The sequence below is a fragment of the Chanos chanos genome, chromosome 4 (genome assembly GCF_902362185.1).
Source record: "Chanos chanos chromosome 4, fChaCha1.1, whole genome shotgun sequence".
NCBI lineage: Eukaryota > Metazoa > Chordata > Actinopteri > Gonorynchiformes > Chanidae > Chanos > Chanos chanos.
In genome coordinates, this window is record NC_044498.1 from 41,128,716 (window position 1) to 41,145,378 (window position 16,663).

At 41.8% G+C, this 16,663-nt stretch overlaps 1 protein-coding gene across 1 annotated transcript in view; it reads left to right on the forward strand.

The window, feature by feature from the left end:
- lrmda (leucine rich melanocyte differentiation associated) overlaps positions 1-16,663 on the forward strand; it is a 203,869-nt gene that overhangs the window by 171,385 nt on the left and 15,821 nt on the right. The window contains exon 6 of the mRNA XM_030772617.1: positions 10,295-10,379. Coding sequence (XP_030628477.1) covers positions 10,295-10,379 — 85 coding nt within the window. The remainder of the gene's footprint in view (positions 1-10,294; positions 10,380-16,663) is intronic.

Here is a 16,663-nt window from a genome sequence, read left to right on the forward strand (position 1 = left end):
TTCACTGTGTCTCTGTCAGTACTCATTTGCACATGGTAATGAAAAGGTTAATAAAACAGAATAGTTTCTTTTTTTTTTTTTTTTTCTTTTTTTTTTTAACTCGTCGGATTTTTAATGGCAAGCCCTGAACGGCTCGATTGAATAATACAGATTCTGTTATTAATTATGCGTAAGTGAAACTTGTTTAAATGGTATTTTACAACCTCTTGATAAAATTACAGCTTCGGGCAGTGCGGTGATAGACACACAAAGGCCGTGCTCAAAATTATCATAAACTATTAGCTTGTTTCCAAAGGGTTTTATGTTAATCTGTTACTGCTTAAGTACCCCGCAATTAACATATCAGGAGGAAGTGCCTGGCAGCAAGGCTTGCAAATTGAAGAGCTCAGTTTAAAAAAAAGAAGAAGTCATTCACATGAATACACAGGGGGGGGGAAAGCCAGGCTATCACACTGAAGCGAACTGGAATTGTGTGTGTCTGTGTGTGTTAGTGTGTGTGTGTGTGTGTGTGCATGATCTCCATCACACCCTGACGTGACATGGCTCTTTCAGAGGGTCTTTGCGTATTAACTGCTGGTGTCTGATGGGACCTGTGATTGGCTGATAGTCTAAATGAGAGCGTATATTAGCGTGGCATGATGTTATTTGAGCACGCTCAGATAGATTTCTTCAGGGTGTTATTCATTGTCCGAGCTCAATGCCTGTTTGTCTTATAAATACAGTACATCTTTTACTGTAGTTATAAATACCTACGCACGCAGACACACACACACATGCACGCACACACGTGCACGCACACACACACACACTCTCTCTCTCTCTCTCTCTCTCTCTCTCTCTCTCCCTCTCTCTCTGTGTCTCTCGGCCAAGGTTAAGCAAAGAGAGGTTTTATAAGGACAGGCCAACACACTTATCTGGCAGCTTTGAATTTTTACATTCTCATTTTTAATTTAGTGATTGTTTCTAGTATATACAATGGTAGAGACAAGCTTAGAGAAAGAGAGAGAAACAGGGGAACACAAAGACAGAGAGAAAGGGGGGGGGGGTGTATGTAAAGACCCCCACTTATAGAACTGACATTCATCTCAGATCTGTAAAAACTGAATTTCAGATGTGTAGAAGCCTTGGTGAATCTCAGTGCATGAAGCAGTCAAGGTCAGAGAGAGATTGTTAAAGACAGTTTGGATTACAGACACACTCTGTAGAGGAATGGTGGAAAATCTTCCTTTTCAACTTTAAGTGCGCCCCTCTCTCTCTCTCTCTCTCTAGCTCTCTCTCTCTCTCATATTTATTTTCTCTCTGTTTCCCAGTTTCCCATATGAAATGGTACTGGATTGTGATAAACACCCTGTTTTCAGACACGCATTCCGATGTGGCAGGTCTTGTAAGTTATGGTACGTGATTATAAAGCTACTGATATCATAAATTAGGTTGATGATGGACAGAATTATACTCAGTGTCTCCTGCTTGCCTGTATGACGCACACACACTCACAGCTCTTGGCGCACGCACACACACACACACACACAACACAACACAACACAGCATGATTTAAAACTAACAAAGACTTCTGGGTGAAACTTTCGCCCAGAGTGCAAATGTCTATGTGTGTGTTTGAGAGAGAAAAAGAAAGATAAAGAGAGGAGGGGAAGTAGTAAATTGAAAAGGCCTGAATCTTTTGCTCCATTTGTTATAAATCTGCTTAAAAAAGACTTTTCATTGAGTGCAGATCTCCCGGGCCTGACAGCTGCAGAGTAGGAGCACAGGTACAGAGTAGCAGAGATATCTGTGATATCTTTGTTGTGTAGTTCGGTGACTTCTGACGGAAAGGTCATTGCTCAAAATGATAATAGTGATGAAGGAAAAAAACATGTTGAGATTCGGCCAGCCATGTGTTTCACTCACTGAAACAGATGTACGGAGTCCTGACATGTTACAGGCAGCAAACAGAGACAAGATGAGAGAGAGAGAGGGAGAGAGAGATGGAGAGAGAGAGGGAGGGAGAAGGAGGAAGGGAGGCCTGGCATGATTCTAGAGCTCATTTATCTCAAAGAGAGAGAGAGAGAGAGACAGATTAAAGGCCCAGACAAGTAAAACAAAGTTCTGCTGACTTAATCAGGGGCCATTTGTGAGGAGTATAAATTATAAATCAAGCCCGGGATACTGAGATGAAGCCGGCATTATCAGAACAAGGAGATGCATCTAGAGCAGACGCGCAGATACACACATTCACACACTCCTGACTTATGCCAATAGACTGAGATTCCCACTCGCCCTGAGGTCTGGACTCCAGACGGGTCTCTTCATCATCTTTTTCCTATACGGCCTGAAAGCGCGTCTTGTTGTTGCTATGTAAGATCTTCACACTAATTTACTGACTACAGCAGCCTCGGGCGAGCATGCCGAACCTCTCAGACCAAGTTAAACATTGACTGCTTTCAAAACCAAATTCAGAGACTGCATACATACCCCAGGTGCATTTTTAAACACAGAAATTCATTGGCCGGATTCAAATAGAGGACAAAACTGTATTGATTTTTGCTCTGTCTTTGAATACGCTTGCCCCACCGTTGCATACTTCTTGGAACATATCCATTTGTGCTGAAACATTAAGCGTCAATGACTTGAATGTACGCGTTTTGTGGCTGGGTTACCAGAAATATAACTGTTTTAACAGAGACTGGCAGGTGTGCTGTTTCTTACCTAATCTGACTTTTGTCACTGTACAGATAATCAAAAAGGGACTTCCACAGTTCCTGAACACTCCCAAACACTCCACCCTAAGGTTTTGAGTCATTTAAGAAATAGCTGTTTTTTTCAGTACCACATTTAATACAGAAACGCCCTTGTAGGTCCTCTTTACCATTATTTAATAAGGTTAAAAAGAGAACCATAGTTCTCCTTCCCATAAAGGAGTGTATTTTTTCGGGCAGCGTCGGGGATGAAGGGAGAGAAAGGGAAACGGGTTTTAAATATCTCCGTGTCGGCAGTTCAGCGTGGGGTCATATACGGGGCACTAGACGCATAATTATGCCCCTTTGATTTATCACTAAAGAGGCCAAAATAGGTCTAAATCTCTGGACTGTGTCTTTGTTGTGGTGATTCCCACACAGATAGATGACCCATGCAGAAATAAACGCTCGGAAGACAAATGAATTATTCATGATTGTAGCATCTCCGGTGTGTATACTGTGTTAGGAAGAGTCAAGGTGTTTCTCCGTTATCTGCTGTTTCGGGGATGATTCAGAGTGTATGTCTGACTGCATTCGCAGAACAGTAATAAACTCTGGTCCCCACCCCCCCACCCCCATCTCTCTCCCCTAGTCACCGTCCTTAGACTGCACACATACAGACACTTTATGTAAATCTGTCAACGGCTTGTCTGCTCAGGGGTTCCTGTGTAGATATTGGCTCTATCTAGAAGTTTATGACAAACTTTAAAAATCATTCATTAAACTGACCCCCGCAGTAAATCCACTCACTGGAAAATTGCCTCGCGTTCCTGTTTGTCTGGAATCTGTAGAACCAGATCACGGGTACATTTTTAACTTAATTAATCGCTCGTTTTCTGTTGACAAGGAATTGATGCGGTAATAATTTGCTGGAAATGGATGCGGCGCTTTGGAAATGCGATATCCATCATAGGAGCTGCGTCACGGCAGAAGTCGCAGCGCTGCTAATGCGAAAACGCTTCAGCATGCGACGGGCTACCGCTGTTTGCACAGTCAGGATTATATATACCCACGATGCATTGCCTGGGTTGGAGACACTCATGGAGGTCTACGATAACAAAAAGTGTTGGTGATTTATGACTTGCTGTGAAAGCAGAACTTGATGAGATTAAACAATTTCATAGCACAAGTGTTTCTGGGAGCGGCTGATTTGTAGTTGTGAGCCTATAGTAAATCAAGTTTATATATCTGAAAGCCTGGTCAGCAACCGAGCACAATTACTGTTGAAGACAGCGACTTTTTATTTAATTTTTATTCCTGGTTTGTCTCCTTTATTCCAATGCTGTCATGAAACAACTCTCACCTTCAAGAGTCCTTCTCCCTTGGAGGGAGGAGGCTGTGTGTGTGTGTGTGTGTGTGTGTGTGTGTGTGTGTGTGTGTCTCCCACTTACCCTACCTCATAGCGTTTAAACCCCCCTGCAACACACACACACACAGACACACACTCAGGGCCTGAGGCCCAGGCCAAAGCAGTGCAGAACAAAGAGGCCTGATTTTCCTGTGTTTGATTTTGTTCTGTATTTGTTCTTGTGCTAAGGTGAGGACGCTCTACACTGGTGAACATGTCACAATTTAGAGATAATATACACGCCCTTTAATTTTCCCATATATTCTAATGAGCGTCATGAAGTCTGACCCTTGATGTGACCCACTGTATGTGCGTGCGTGTGTGTGTGTGTATGTATGTGTTATAGCATTTTAACATATATTTGTTTTTCTTTTTGATAAAGAGGGGAGAAACACCTGAGATCAAGCCAATGCGAGTATTTTTTTACCTCTCTGTTTGTGTGTGTGTGTGTGTGTGTGTGTACACATGCACACCATCCCACTCTCTTCTACAAACATCAAGAGATCTCATTATTTCAAGACATCTGATTTTTATTTATTTATTTATTGTAATATATATATATATAGTTTTTTTTTGCCGTACACACGAAGTCAGAATCAGTTTTCATCTCTCCTGTGATCTCGTGTGACTCTGTGTTGGGTGAAAGAGAAGGAAAAATGGCAGTGTTGGTATGAGAGGTAAGTCAAACACACACTTCAGAGTGATGCTCCCCTCACTTAAGCATCGCTAAGTAAAGCTTCACATTTCTCTCGTGTGAAGAGCTAATTTCCTTTAAGTTCACGTGTCACTTTTTCTGCGGCTCTTCCTGCGGCTCGTCTTCAAATGTCTGCCAGCTTCTAATTGCGGAGGAAACATCTCAGACAAGCCGCAGTGACAGTGCTGCTCCCAGAGTCCTCAATTATTTAACATCCCACACTCTGGAAAACATTTCTGACGCTAGATACAGCGCCTAATCGTAACACAGCCACATGATAGCATGTCACGCACACGCACACGCACACACACACACACACGTACAGGAGACAGGGGAAGCGAGGTGCGAAAGCAGGAATTCTTATATTTTTCCTGCAATTTTAAAATTGTTAAGATCGAGTATTTTGCAAAGGAGTTGCTATAGACACCAAAAGGCTCACAAACCAAACCACTATCTTACTTTTGGTGTTTCAGTCCAATAAATACACAAAACTTTCAGCATAGCCATTTAAAACAACAATCAGGGAGTCGTTCCAGGTATGTCTTCATAGCAAATACTGCATTTGTGTGTGTGTGTGTGTGTGTCTCTCTCACAAAAGGACAAAAAAAACCTCTCACATCTAAATTCTGGATTGTGTTTGTTCTTGTGAAAATACCTTCCAGAGCAATACTGAGGCTAAATCAGTCCCCGTAATTCTGCCAGTACACGAGTAACCCCAGTACAGCCCATACCTGATGCAGGATTGGTTAGTGTAGCTTTAATTTTGAGTTTAGGTATTATGGTATTATGCCTGTGATTTAGGGCTCAGTGGTGGTTAAACACTGAAAACAAATTGAACCTAAAAACTCTAATCTACACTACAAATCTAAATTTTGTATAAATCTTAATCTATATTTTTTCTGCCCGTCTCGCCTGAGATGCTTTCAAAAAGACGATTTGTCGGTTTAATAAGATAACTATACAACTATGGATTCTCTATGTGCTGTAATAAGCCTTTTTTTTTTTTGGTTTCTTTGTCTGTTTGCTTGCTTGTATTTGGCTTTGTGTATGTATGTATGCATGCTTGTTTTTTGATTTTCTGGCAGATGTTAAATGATAAAGAATCAACTGCTGTGCTATAGATTCCATCACGGTTTCAAAATGCAGCGTTGGTTCATATGGTCGATTAGTGCCTTCTTGTTGCTAACCTTTCCTTTTTTGACACGGTTGCTAGCCTTTCACCCATACAACGCGTCGTGACTTTGGAAAGCAAGTGGGCCTTGTAAAGTGAGGCCCGAAGCAAAAGAAGAAGAAGAAAAAAAACGTTCTGCTCGTGATCACCAATCATATGATCCATTTGCTTAGCGGTTAGACCGTTGAAGTAGAACTGGTAAATCATTAAATACAAGCTTAACGCTGTTCCCGCTGCACTACCATCACGGCAGAGCCGCTTAAAACACTCGTAGCGCAGGCACCATTAAATCAGACGTCACCTTTCCAGTCATTACCTAAGAAAACAGAATTTAAACATTTTTATGCATACGGCAGCAGTTTAAAACGCATTAGCGCCAGCTATCTTCGACACGATGATGAAGTTCAAAAGTATTTATGTAGGTTTTGAAGTGCACATGTAGTGGACTCCCTCGTGCTGACGTCAGCCCCTTTTTCTTATTCTAGCATCTCTCTCTCTCTCTCTCTCTCTCTCTCACACACACACACACGCACACACACGCGCGCACATAAACACACAGATATACTTTTCACATTTGTTATTTAATGGTTAGGGGCTGAGGCTGAACAACATAATATTAATGTCATGGATTTAAATGACAGATTTCAGCCATAATCAGCAACATCTTGTCTCTTTATTCATGACATGTAATATTTATAATCTTATTCTGAACATTGTAATCCTTATTCCAGTTCGTTCCAATTCTCATACCTAGACGTGACATTGATTTTACTGAAAATAAACATCAGATCAGCATTTAGGGTTGACTTAAAATACTCATACATGTTTAGCTCTCTCTGATCTTTAGAATCATCAGAAAACACAGCAAGTCTTACAAGAAAGACAGGCAAAGTTTCATAGCTACAAAAAAAAAAAATCTTTTTTGATATAGACCCAAAGAGAAAACAAATCAAAAGACATTTTTCTACATGTCTTTTGCAAGCGCAAAAAGCAGAAATGGTGTCAAGAGAAAACAAAACAGAGAGCTTGTTTCTTCTAACAGTTCCTTTAAGCTACACATTCTACCGGGTCCCTAGCCACCCCTTTCCGTCGACTTTTTCTCCTCTCTCTCTCTCTCTCTCTCTCTCTCGCTCTCTCTCTCTCTGTCTCTTAATCTTTCTCTCTCTTTCTCTGTGTGTTAAAGGGAAAAACAGGCCCTTGTTTTGGGGCCTGAGAGCTAGTAGACTGATGCTTAGCAACAGCATTCCTGTGCTTTAAGTAGCAGTAAGCCGTTGGCTGAGGCCTTTGAAGTAGCTGTCAAGCTACATTTATGTCCTTTTAGCACATTGTCTACTTGTCCAGATGTATAAGGAGATAAGTGCTGGCTCTCTCTCTCTCTCTCTCTCTCTCTCTCTCTCTCTCTCTCTCTCTCCCTTCCCCCTCTTGTAATTAAATTGTGGTGTTGATCAGTCTGGGGAGCTTTGTGGTGATGAGCCAAACTGAATTGCGGGTGTCTTGAGCTAGGTCCTGTCCACAAAGGAGAGAGAGTGAATCTGTTGCTCATCCCTTCCTATCTCTCTGTCCCTCCCTGTGCGTCTGTGTGTGTGCGCGTGTGTGTGTGTGCGCGTGCGTGTGCGTGCGCGTGTGTGTGTGCGTGTGTGTGTGTGTGTGTGTGTGTGTGTGCGTATGCATGTGCACACAATCACACACAATGTTAGTGTTGATAATTTAAAATGTCTCTGGCTTTAGCAGCATCTATTGGTATGAAGCTGGGATAGGGATGCAGAGCCGACAGACTCAGTGTGATGTACAACCCAGAGACAGACTCATATTTCATAATGACAGTTCAGCCAGGACTCCCTGTTCGATGCCTGGGCCCCTGCAGGGACATTGCTGCTGTAGCATCTTCTACTGTTAATCTCATTATTAGAGGTTTTCTCTGTCCCCAGTTTGTAAATTTCTGGACTATTATCCTAAACCATACTGATTACTCACTGAATAAATACAGAATTAAGGTGGGCAGTTAGAATATGGCCTGAGCTCAGCCAATCACAGGCCTGTTTTGGGACATGCGGGGACTGTCCTGACGTGCTTGTATACATTACACTGCAGCGCCCCCATCTGCACAGAGCATGTACTGCTGTACCGGTAGGTGCTCTCTCTCTCTCTCTCTCTCCCTCTCCCTCTCTCTCTCTCTCTCTATATATATATATATGTATATATATATATATGTGTGTGTGTGTGTGTGTGAAATTTAATTATCTATCTATCTATCTATCTATCTATCTATCTATCTATCTATCTATCTATCTATCACACACGGAGTAAAACAAAATGTGTGTGTGTGTGTGTGTGTGTGTGTGTGTGTGTGTGTGTGTGTGTGCTTGCTTGTGCGTGTGTGTTTTTTTTTTTTGCTCTTTTTGGACTTGACACTTTAAAAAATATACATTTCACGTATGTATGTGTACGTGGGTGTGTGTGTGTCAGTATATCCTGTTGTGTGTGTATGGCAGTTGAAATGTTGAGGAGTCCTGATGAAGGTCCATTCAGAGATATAAAGCCTGTCGGGAAGAACCTCCTCACCTCCCCCTGTCAAAGGATGGCTCACTGACCAAAGAGAAAGAGAAGCGTGTAGATGAGGATTAATCCTCCTCGGGGGTGGGGTGGGGGGTCGGGGGGGGGGTGTTTGAGAGGATCGGTCCTGGGCTGAGGGGATGGGCCGTTCTCTGATGTCAACAGCAGGCAGCTTTGACACTCAGCATGTGACTGACACGCTTTGCCGCCACAGGGTGTGTGTGTGTGTGTGTGTGTGTGTGTGTGTGTACACATACAAACATGGAGTGGCGGGTGGGGTGGAGGGGTCTTAATGGAAAAGTCAATGGGAAGATGAATGGTGGTAGACCAGTAGGATTACCAGGGGTTTAGTGAGTTGTGAAGGCCCTAAGAGACAGAGGCCACTGTTCAGTTAGGGGATAAGGGAAATTAATCAGAGCACACCTGCACAGACAGCAATCAAATCCTGATTACACAGCCACACCGGTAACAAACAGACTGGTCCACTACGCTGCACTAATACAGGTACAGCCATCCTGCTCAGAACATCCTACAATGTTTTCCATACACACACAGACATATAGAGTCAGACAGGACATGACAGAGTCGTGTCTTAATGTGGAAAAACTCCCTTAACAACCAAAAGTATAACAGACAAATATGATGTTTTAAAAGTAAATATGAAAACAAAATTATGGCTCATAATAAGGCATAAGTAATTCTCACAATTTGGCTTTTGGTTGCATTTATTAATTTATTTATTAATTTATTTATTTAAGGAGAGGGCTTGTAGTATTATTTACTGATGATAATTTACTCAATGAATTCAATGACATCTTTGACATATTGTAAGCATGTGGACATGCATGCTTTTATTTTCGAAAGTGCTAGAGATGTCAAAATGCCATTCTCTAGCAGTCTTTGCACTTATTAAATACTTATTACAGGGCAAAACAGGAAGATTGAGTATTTTAAGAATGGAAGAAAGAAAGAAAGAAAGATTCATGATAAACTCTGAGCAGACATGAATATTCTCTAGTGTTTTGTGTGTGTGTGTGTGTGTGTGTGTGCGCGTGCGCGTGCACTAACAGCAGTCTTTGTGAAATTTTTGGCCAAGTAATTTTGTGCCACCTGTCGGATTGGCAGGATTTAACAGTAAACAGAGAGCAAGGCAGTGTATCCAGAGTGACCTTCTGTTGACCTCGGCTGTGGTCCTGAGGTCTTTCTCTCTTAAAGCGTCAAGGGACAGATAATCAAAGCCAGGCTGCGACCTCACCTCTTCTCCTCACACAGTAATGAAATGTGCTGTCGCCCAGCGCTACAGTAAAATAGGACTAAACCTCTGACATTTCCTGTCCTGACACTGAGAGAATTTACCGCGCTCGCACAATCTGTCACGCCAATGAAATCTCTCTCTCTCTCTCTCTCTCTTTCTCTCTCTCTCTCCCTCTCTCTCTCTCTTTCTCACAATCCCTCATTCTCCCTCTTCTTGTCATCAGTCTGTGTGAATTCTGTTGATTGGTAGTGAAAAATGTGCTTTTTGTGTATGAGGCTCCGTTAGGATCCTTGTATTTATGGTAGAGAATTCAAACCTACACATTTCTCGTCTGCTTGTTGTAATACGTCATTGCTGAATGTATTATGAACCAAAACCAGATTTAAAAAAAAGAAAAAGAAAAAGAAAAACTGTGTTTAAACTATAGAAATATTACAATGTGTAATAACAAAATGTTCGTTTTACTTTCATACATTTTTATGCTATTCTGTTATGAGCAGTAGTAATGTTAGATAATTCCATGTGATTTTCGTTTTTGTAGGATTCCGGTGAGCCCAAACGTGAATCCCCTGCCTCTTCCTACACACCTCTACCAAAAGGCTCCAGAGATGCCCGAAACCACAAAGGTCAGTACTGAGTCTTTTTCTCTCTGATAAAGATAGAGAATGTAAAGAGCTGCTTGTTTAGACCATCACTGCCTTTAGTCTAATGTTTGTTTTAAAACAACAACAACAACAACAATGATAATAATAATAATAATAATAATAATAATAATAATAATAAATAATTCTTAAATACATAATTCTTCCTAAATACAGAAAAAGGTTTTATTCTCATGTCCATGAGTCAAATAGCAGTGACTAGATATGGCTTTGGTATGAGAACTGGACATGTACTTAGGTTTTTCTGCAGTAATGTCTCAAGCGTAATTGACTCTGAGAGAGCGAAAGCTTTTACATTCAAGACATTCATTCCAAAGTTTTGTTTTTGTGAGCGTGTGTTTGTGTTTGCGCGTGTGCGTATTTGTATTTTTATTTTATTATAATGTTTTTAACGGCGAGCTTTTGGGTTGGCTCTGAACAAGGACGGATCTACTTCACAAACATCCTCTGCACACAGAGCTAGGCACACAGTGCTTTGTGAGAGTCACATAGCTTTGAAAATAGCCTATTAAAAGGTGAGCAGGCTCTGACAGATGAAATATTTTCTCCCCCCTCTGTAGATTTCGGCGCTTCGACATTGTCCGTTTGTTATTTTTATGATTGTATACTGCAGCGGTAGATAACGCCAGCTCTCTCCACTTTGCCCTTCCCCTTCTCTTCTTTTCTCCTCTCTTATCACATGTTTTTTATTCATCTTGGCTTATTGCCTATTCTATTTGCTTAATGCATCTGTCTCAGCGCCATAACTCTTTATTTTAACTCACCTTTGACTGCGTTAAAGAAAACAGTCTAATAGAGTAACCCTGACACAAAGACACTCGGTTTACAGCTCTCAGAAATACACACTATCGTTTCTATTCTTCACACATTCTCTAAAACAGAAGATTCTCTCATTCATTTGGATATGAAAATATCACACCTATGTGTGTACGGAAATGCTTTGATTCCCTCATGTTTGTGCCAGATTAGATGCTTAAAGTACAAATCGTTGTTTCCAAGGACAGAACACTTTGTACAGAGAGACTCAGCACTGTTTAGTAGTGCCTGTGCCACTAATGTTGCTTCAAAGGCCCCTAAGCCAAGGTGCCATCAGGAATTACGACAAACACACTGAGTGTCTGAGGGCGCTCTCCTGCTGGGTGGGGTTGTCAAGGGAGAGTCTTGGCTTTGGGACACTGTGTTTGGGAGAGAAGAGAAGAAAAGAGAGGAAAGGAGAAGAGAAGAGAAGAGAAGAGAAGAGAAGCACTTATATCCTAAGGGAGTGAGACACTGGGAGAGGTTTTGGAATCCACCGCTGTTGGGAGTTTAACATTAGGCCTCCCACCTACTCTGTCTAACCTGAAGTGTCTCTCTCTGGAACTAATCTCTAAAAAAAAAAACACATGTAGGTCTGCCGCCACACTCAACACAACACAGCCATCACTGAACATTCAAACTGGGCAAAGATTCAATAGCAAACTCTATGAAATGCTCTCTTCATTACGTCCAAGGCACTCTCGGTTGCGAGAGTATTTATTTATTCATATATTTGGTGTATATTAACACTGACATGCCATATGTTTGTAACAATAGCTGTAATTCGTCTGCCGTAGGACTTCATGAATAATTTAAATGAAAATACATAAATCCTCTACATACATTATAATACTCAAGCTGCAGCTTTTTAAATTCCCCTTCTATAAAGAATATTTGATTTGGCCATCATTCATGTAGTCCTTAGCAAGTTAAACAGTGCCTAAAGAGAGTGGAGCTGCGCTCTTAAATCAATGCGGCAGCCTTCTGAGTGCTGTGTTTCTGGGCCCGGATCCAGCTGTGTGTGTATGTATGTGTTTTAAATGGCACACAACTGTTCGGAAGAACCCCCGAAGGAAGGCAGGCTTTTCAGAGCCAGATCTCGGCATGATCAGACCCTGGGGAGAGGGCAATTTTACCCAGCAGCCCTTTCTCATGATGGCTAGGCTCTATTTGGCGCCTCAAACGAGATTGTTATTATTATTGTCATTATTATTGTAATTGTTATTAATAATAGTAGTAGTAGTAATAGTAGTAGTAGTAGTAACAGTAGTCGTAGTAGTGATGGTGGTGGTAGCGCTATAGTTAATACAAGCAGAAAACTATTTTTACAGTCACGGCACAACAAATAAAATAAATAAACAAATAAACAAACATCTGGAACCTATCAGAGAGTTCCATTAGAGCGTTCCGTTTTTTTTGCCAAGAAATGGAAATGATGATGAATGTTGTGTCATGTCGCTGGGAGAGGACAGATGATAGAGCCGTGGGTGTTAAGTGCTAACTTTTACCGCTCAGCACACCTGCTGCTACCCAGTCCCCCACCGCCACCCTTTCTCCATTAACATACATCTGGATAGCATGGCTCGCTAATTAGAAAAAGTTACTTTTCTTATGATATTATTGAACTGAAAGTGCTCAGTCTGAACGCTGGCACATGGCCTGATTGTCATGCCCAGTTGTTAACTAAGTTAAAGCCAATGCCGCAGAAAGTTTGGGGCAGTGTTTTATGAAATTTAACACAAAAACACGAAACAGTATATGCGTTAGTCGCTGCAATTACCCGTAAGCATAATACCTTCTTAAATTTCTCAGTAAATCCCTGAGTTGGACAATGTTATCCACAAATGCACACGTACACACCCAGACAGACACCCCACACACACACACACACACACACACACACACACACACACACACACCTGACGCGGATATAAATGCTCCTTTATAAAGTCTGTACTGGGCTTGTGATTAGCTTTGATGTGTTTCTGAGCATGTGAAAATCATAGCTTTTTGGCTTTTACAGAACATGACAAGTCTTCTTCAGTAATGACATTTTTTTTTCAGAGAAGACCTAATGTTTGCTCTCTGAGACTTTCCATCCATTTTGTGATGACAGTCAGACAGAACACAGATGCTGGTGCTCATGGACCGGTTGACAGAGTAGAAGCAGAAGAGAAATGACATAGTCTAACCCCAGTTTCTAGATTTGAATTCAGGACTTCTTGGGATCATACACAAACATTTTTGTTTGTCATTAGTCATTAGAGCAAGTTAAGCGTTCACAAAAATAGTCCAGGTGGACCTCAATGAGAAGTACTGTATAGAAACAAAATAAAGATTTAGCGAAACTGTTTGGGAAGTACTGTATAGAGATGAAACAAATATTTACAAAAGCACAGGCTTTAAATGAATTTCTAAACAAAATTATTTGTATTGGTGTTGCCCTGCAATAGCTCCTAGTTGCTGTTCTCTGTCAAGCATGGTAATTGGATGTGGAAAAATCAGTAGGCCAGGGTTTTAAAACAACTGCTTGGTTCTTGAAAGGAATGCGAAGTTCATGTTGGCTCCCTTGCGTTATATCTGACCAAACGGAGGCATATGGTTTTAATTCGGCCGTGTGGGGTAGAGAGAGAGAGAGGTGTCAGGCAGTTCTCGGAGTTGTGGTCCTAAGGTGTTTTCCAACGCGTCGACTGATGAGGTGTTTAGGATCCGTTAATAATGACCGGGGGGTATTTGGTGGCCATTAAAAGCATGTTTATAAAATGCACCTATTATTTTAGACTACAGCTAAATAATGAGCCCCCATAAAAAAATAAACGGCCATCGAGCCAGTTTATATCGACTTACAGATTTACACCTTCAGGCGCTGCTTAGATCCACTGCCAAAAAAATAATAATGGAAAGTTGTGTGTGTACGAGTGTGTGCATGTGCATGTGCATATGTGTGTGCACGTGTGTGTGTGTGTGTGTGTGTGTGTGTGTGTCTGTAGCGTGTGTAAAAAATGATATTGTATTGATTCATGCCAGTTGCTCGATGAAGTTCAAACACATCTCTTCCAGGTTGTGAAGATTTGCCTATCCTAATTAATTACCACTCATACCCTTCCACCTGTCTGTGGGAGGCGGCTCCTAAAAGACCAAACTCCTCATCAGTTAGCCTTACGGCCTGATTAGGGCCTGTCTTGGGCTGGTATGGATGTTTGTGTGCGTGGGTGTGTGGACGGGTTGTGTTTCCTTTGTTCTTTGGTTGGATGATGATGTGATGTGATTTCTCTCTGGAGGATCCACTTGGAGTCTCTGGGTTTTTTTGGCATGGGAACATGGACATCCATTAGTACTGAGATAGATCTGAAACAGGGGCACAGAGGAAGAACTGGACCGCCTCTGCCATTCCTCACCGAATGTCGGAAAAACACGCTAGTGTCCCGCCGTAAAGGGATGGGATCCAATTCTCTGTAGGCTGCCAGAGCCCCCTCCATTTATCAGGGAGAGCTAGAACAGAGCTTGCTCCTCTGAGTGAAGGCTAGATTGAACCCACCAGCACAAAACTTCACTTTACTGACAGGTTCAACTACTGAACTCTGAGAATGCCATTACCAAACGGCTCAGAGAAGGCTGGATCTCCACTGTGTCATTATCCCAAACCTGCATGCCACTGCCTCCACTGAATAATTCTGTTTGTGCTCTGGGTTTGGAGAGCTGTCATTGACACCATTGTGTGTGTGTGTGTGTGTGAGTGAGAGAGAGAGAGAGAGAGAGAGAGAGAAAGATAGTTTGTGTTGTGTTGTGTTGTGTTGTGTTGTGTGTGTGTGTGTGTGTGTGTGTGTGTTTAACTCTGCTGTTTGATGTAGTGGAATAAGTCTCTGGAGAGTTCGCTCTGCAACTGATGTTGAAAGTATTGGTGCTTTTTCAGCTCAAGGCGACGCTGTCAGGTTTTGCATGCTGTTTATAGTGATTTCATTTAAGCTATTTCTTTGTGTGTTTTCTTAACATCTTGAAGTCATTTGAACCGAAGAGATGTTTTCTGCTTAATGGCGATTAATAAGATAAAATAAAGTCAAACACCAAAAGGAGTGGAACATAGGTGAAGAGGGTGTAAGTTTAAATAGACATATTATCCCCAGTAACTTGAATGAAATGTTGCGTAGTTTAAGTTACACAAGAGATAAATTGACCCCTTATATGGTTGACGCTGTCATTTTCCACAAACAAACGAACCCTGCTCGATTAGGTAGATGCATTGAACAGACTGCAAACGCTTTTTTCACCGTTCTGCATTTTCTCTCTGTCTTAGCACTGACGTACTTTGGGATAAGATAAACATTGAGGAGGGCCAGTTATCCTCTCCAGTTTACTGTGTATAATGAATATCCCATGACATCTCTGAAAAGCTATGTACTGGACGTCACCAAATCGATTTTATCGAACTCACCACCTGTTTGTACATAAAGTAACTGGAGCCATCCCGAGACTTAAATGATCCCCAAGGTTTCACCATATGATGGAATACGGCAGGGCTCAGCCAGCCGAGACACCCTGCGTCTCTACCCACGTGCAGTAACATACCTGTGCTTGTCTGGGGCCTTGGTCCGATTCCCAGTACTGCTGGCCAATTTCTGGAAGCTGACAGCGAATAAATCACAGAAATGGATGCCCCCTTGATCATGCTATAATCAGACTTCTAGAGAGATCGCTAATGTAGTGGAAGCCCTGTTATTTATATTTGTGAGTGATTTGTTACCGGAGTTCGGGACATTTGAGATGCAGACTAGACTTGTCTGTGGACTTTTAGCTGTGCCAGAAGTTAGCACAGGGTAGTATGGCTTTCAGGCTCTGGAAACTTGGGACTTTATCAGGGTAATTTATGAGGGGACAGACAGCCAGATGGTTTGGATATTTTTGCAGTGGGATCGACGTGGGGTCCTCAAGTTTCCCTCGGTTAGGAAATGGAGGCTCCTCCTGTGCTCGGGATTCTTTTGGTTCTTTCCGACGCAGCGATTCTGACAATCTGACAGATGTTGAGCAACTTGTCTTTCTGAAAGGCGAAAGTGATCGGAGCACGGGGGAAGCCTGACTGCGTTATAATGATCGTGTGACGAAGCCAATGGAAATGTTTATTAAGATAAATATTCTTCACCGGGAGACCAAACATTCGCCAAAAAAGCGAAGGATCTCAGAACCGTTGAAAAAACGAGTTGGAAGCATTAAGGCATCACGCAGAGGTCACATTTTTCTCCTTTTTTTTTTTTTTTTGTTTTTTTGTTTTGCTATGTTTTAAACATTTGTTTGTTTGAGTCAGAGGCAAATTCACAAAAAAAATGATTGCAATTCATTTTTGTGACAGCTTTCATCATTCTAGCTTAATTGTGCTCTGTTTATTGACTGGGCCCGTTAATCAGCTGTAACAGATGGAAATGTGTTGTGATAAATTTCTCACCAGAGTTCCCATCCAT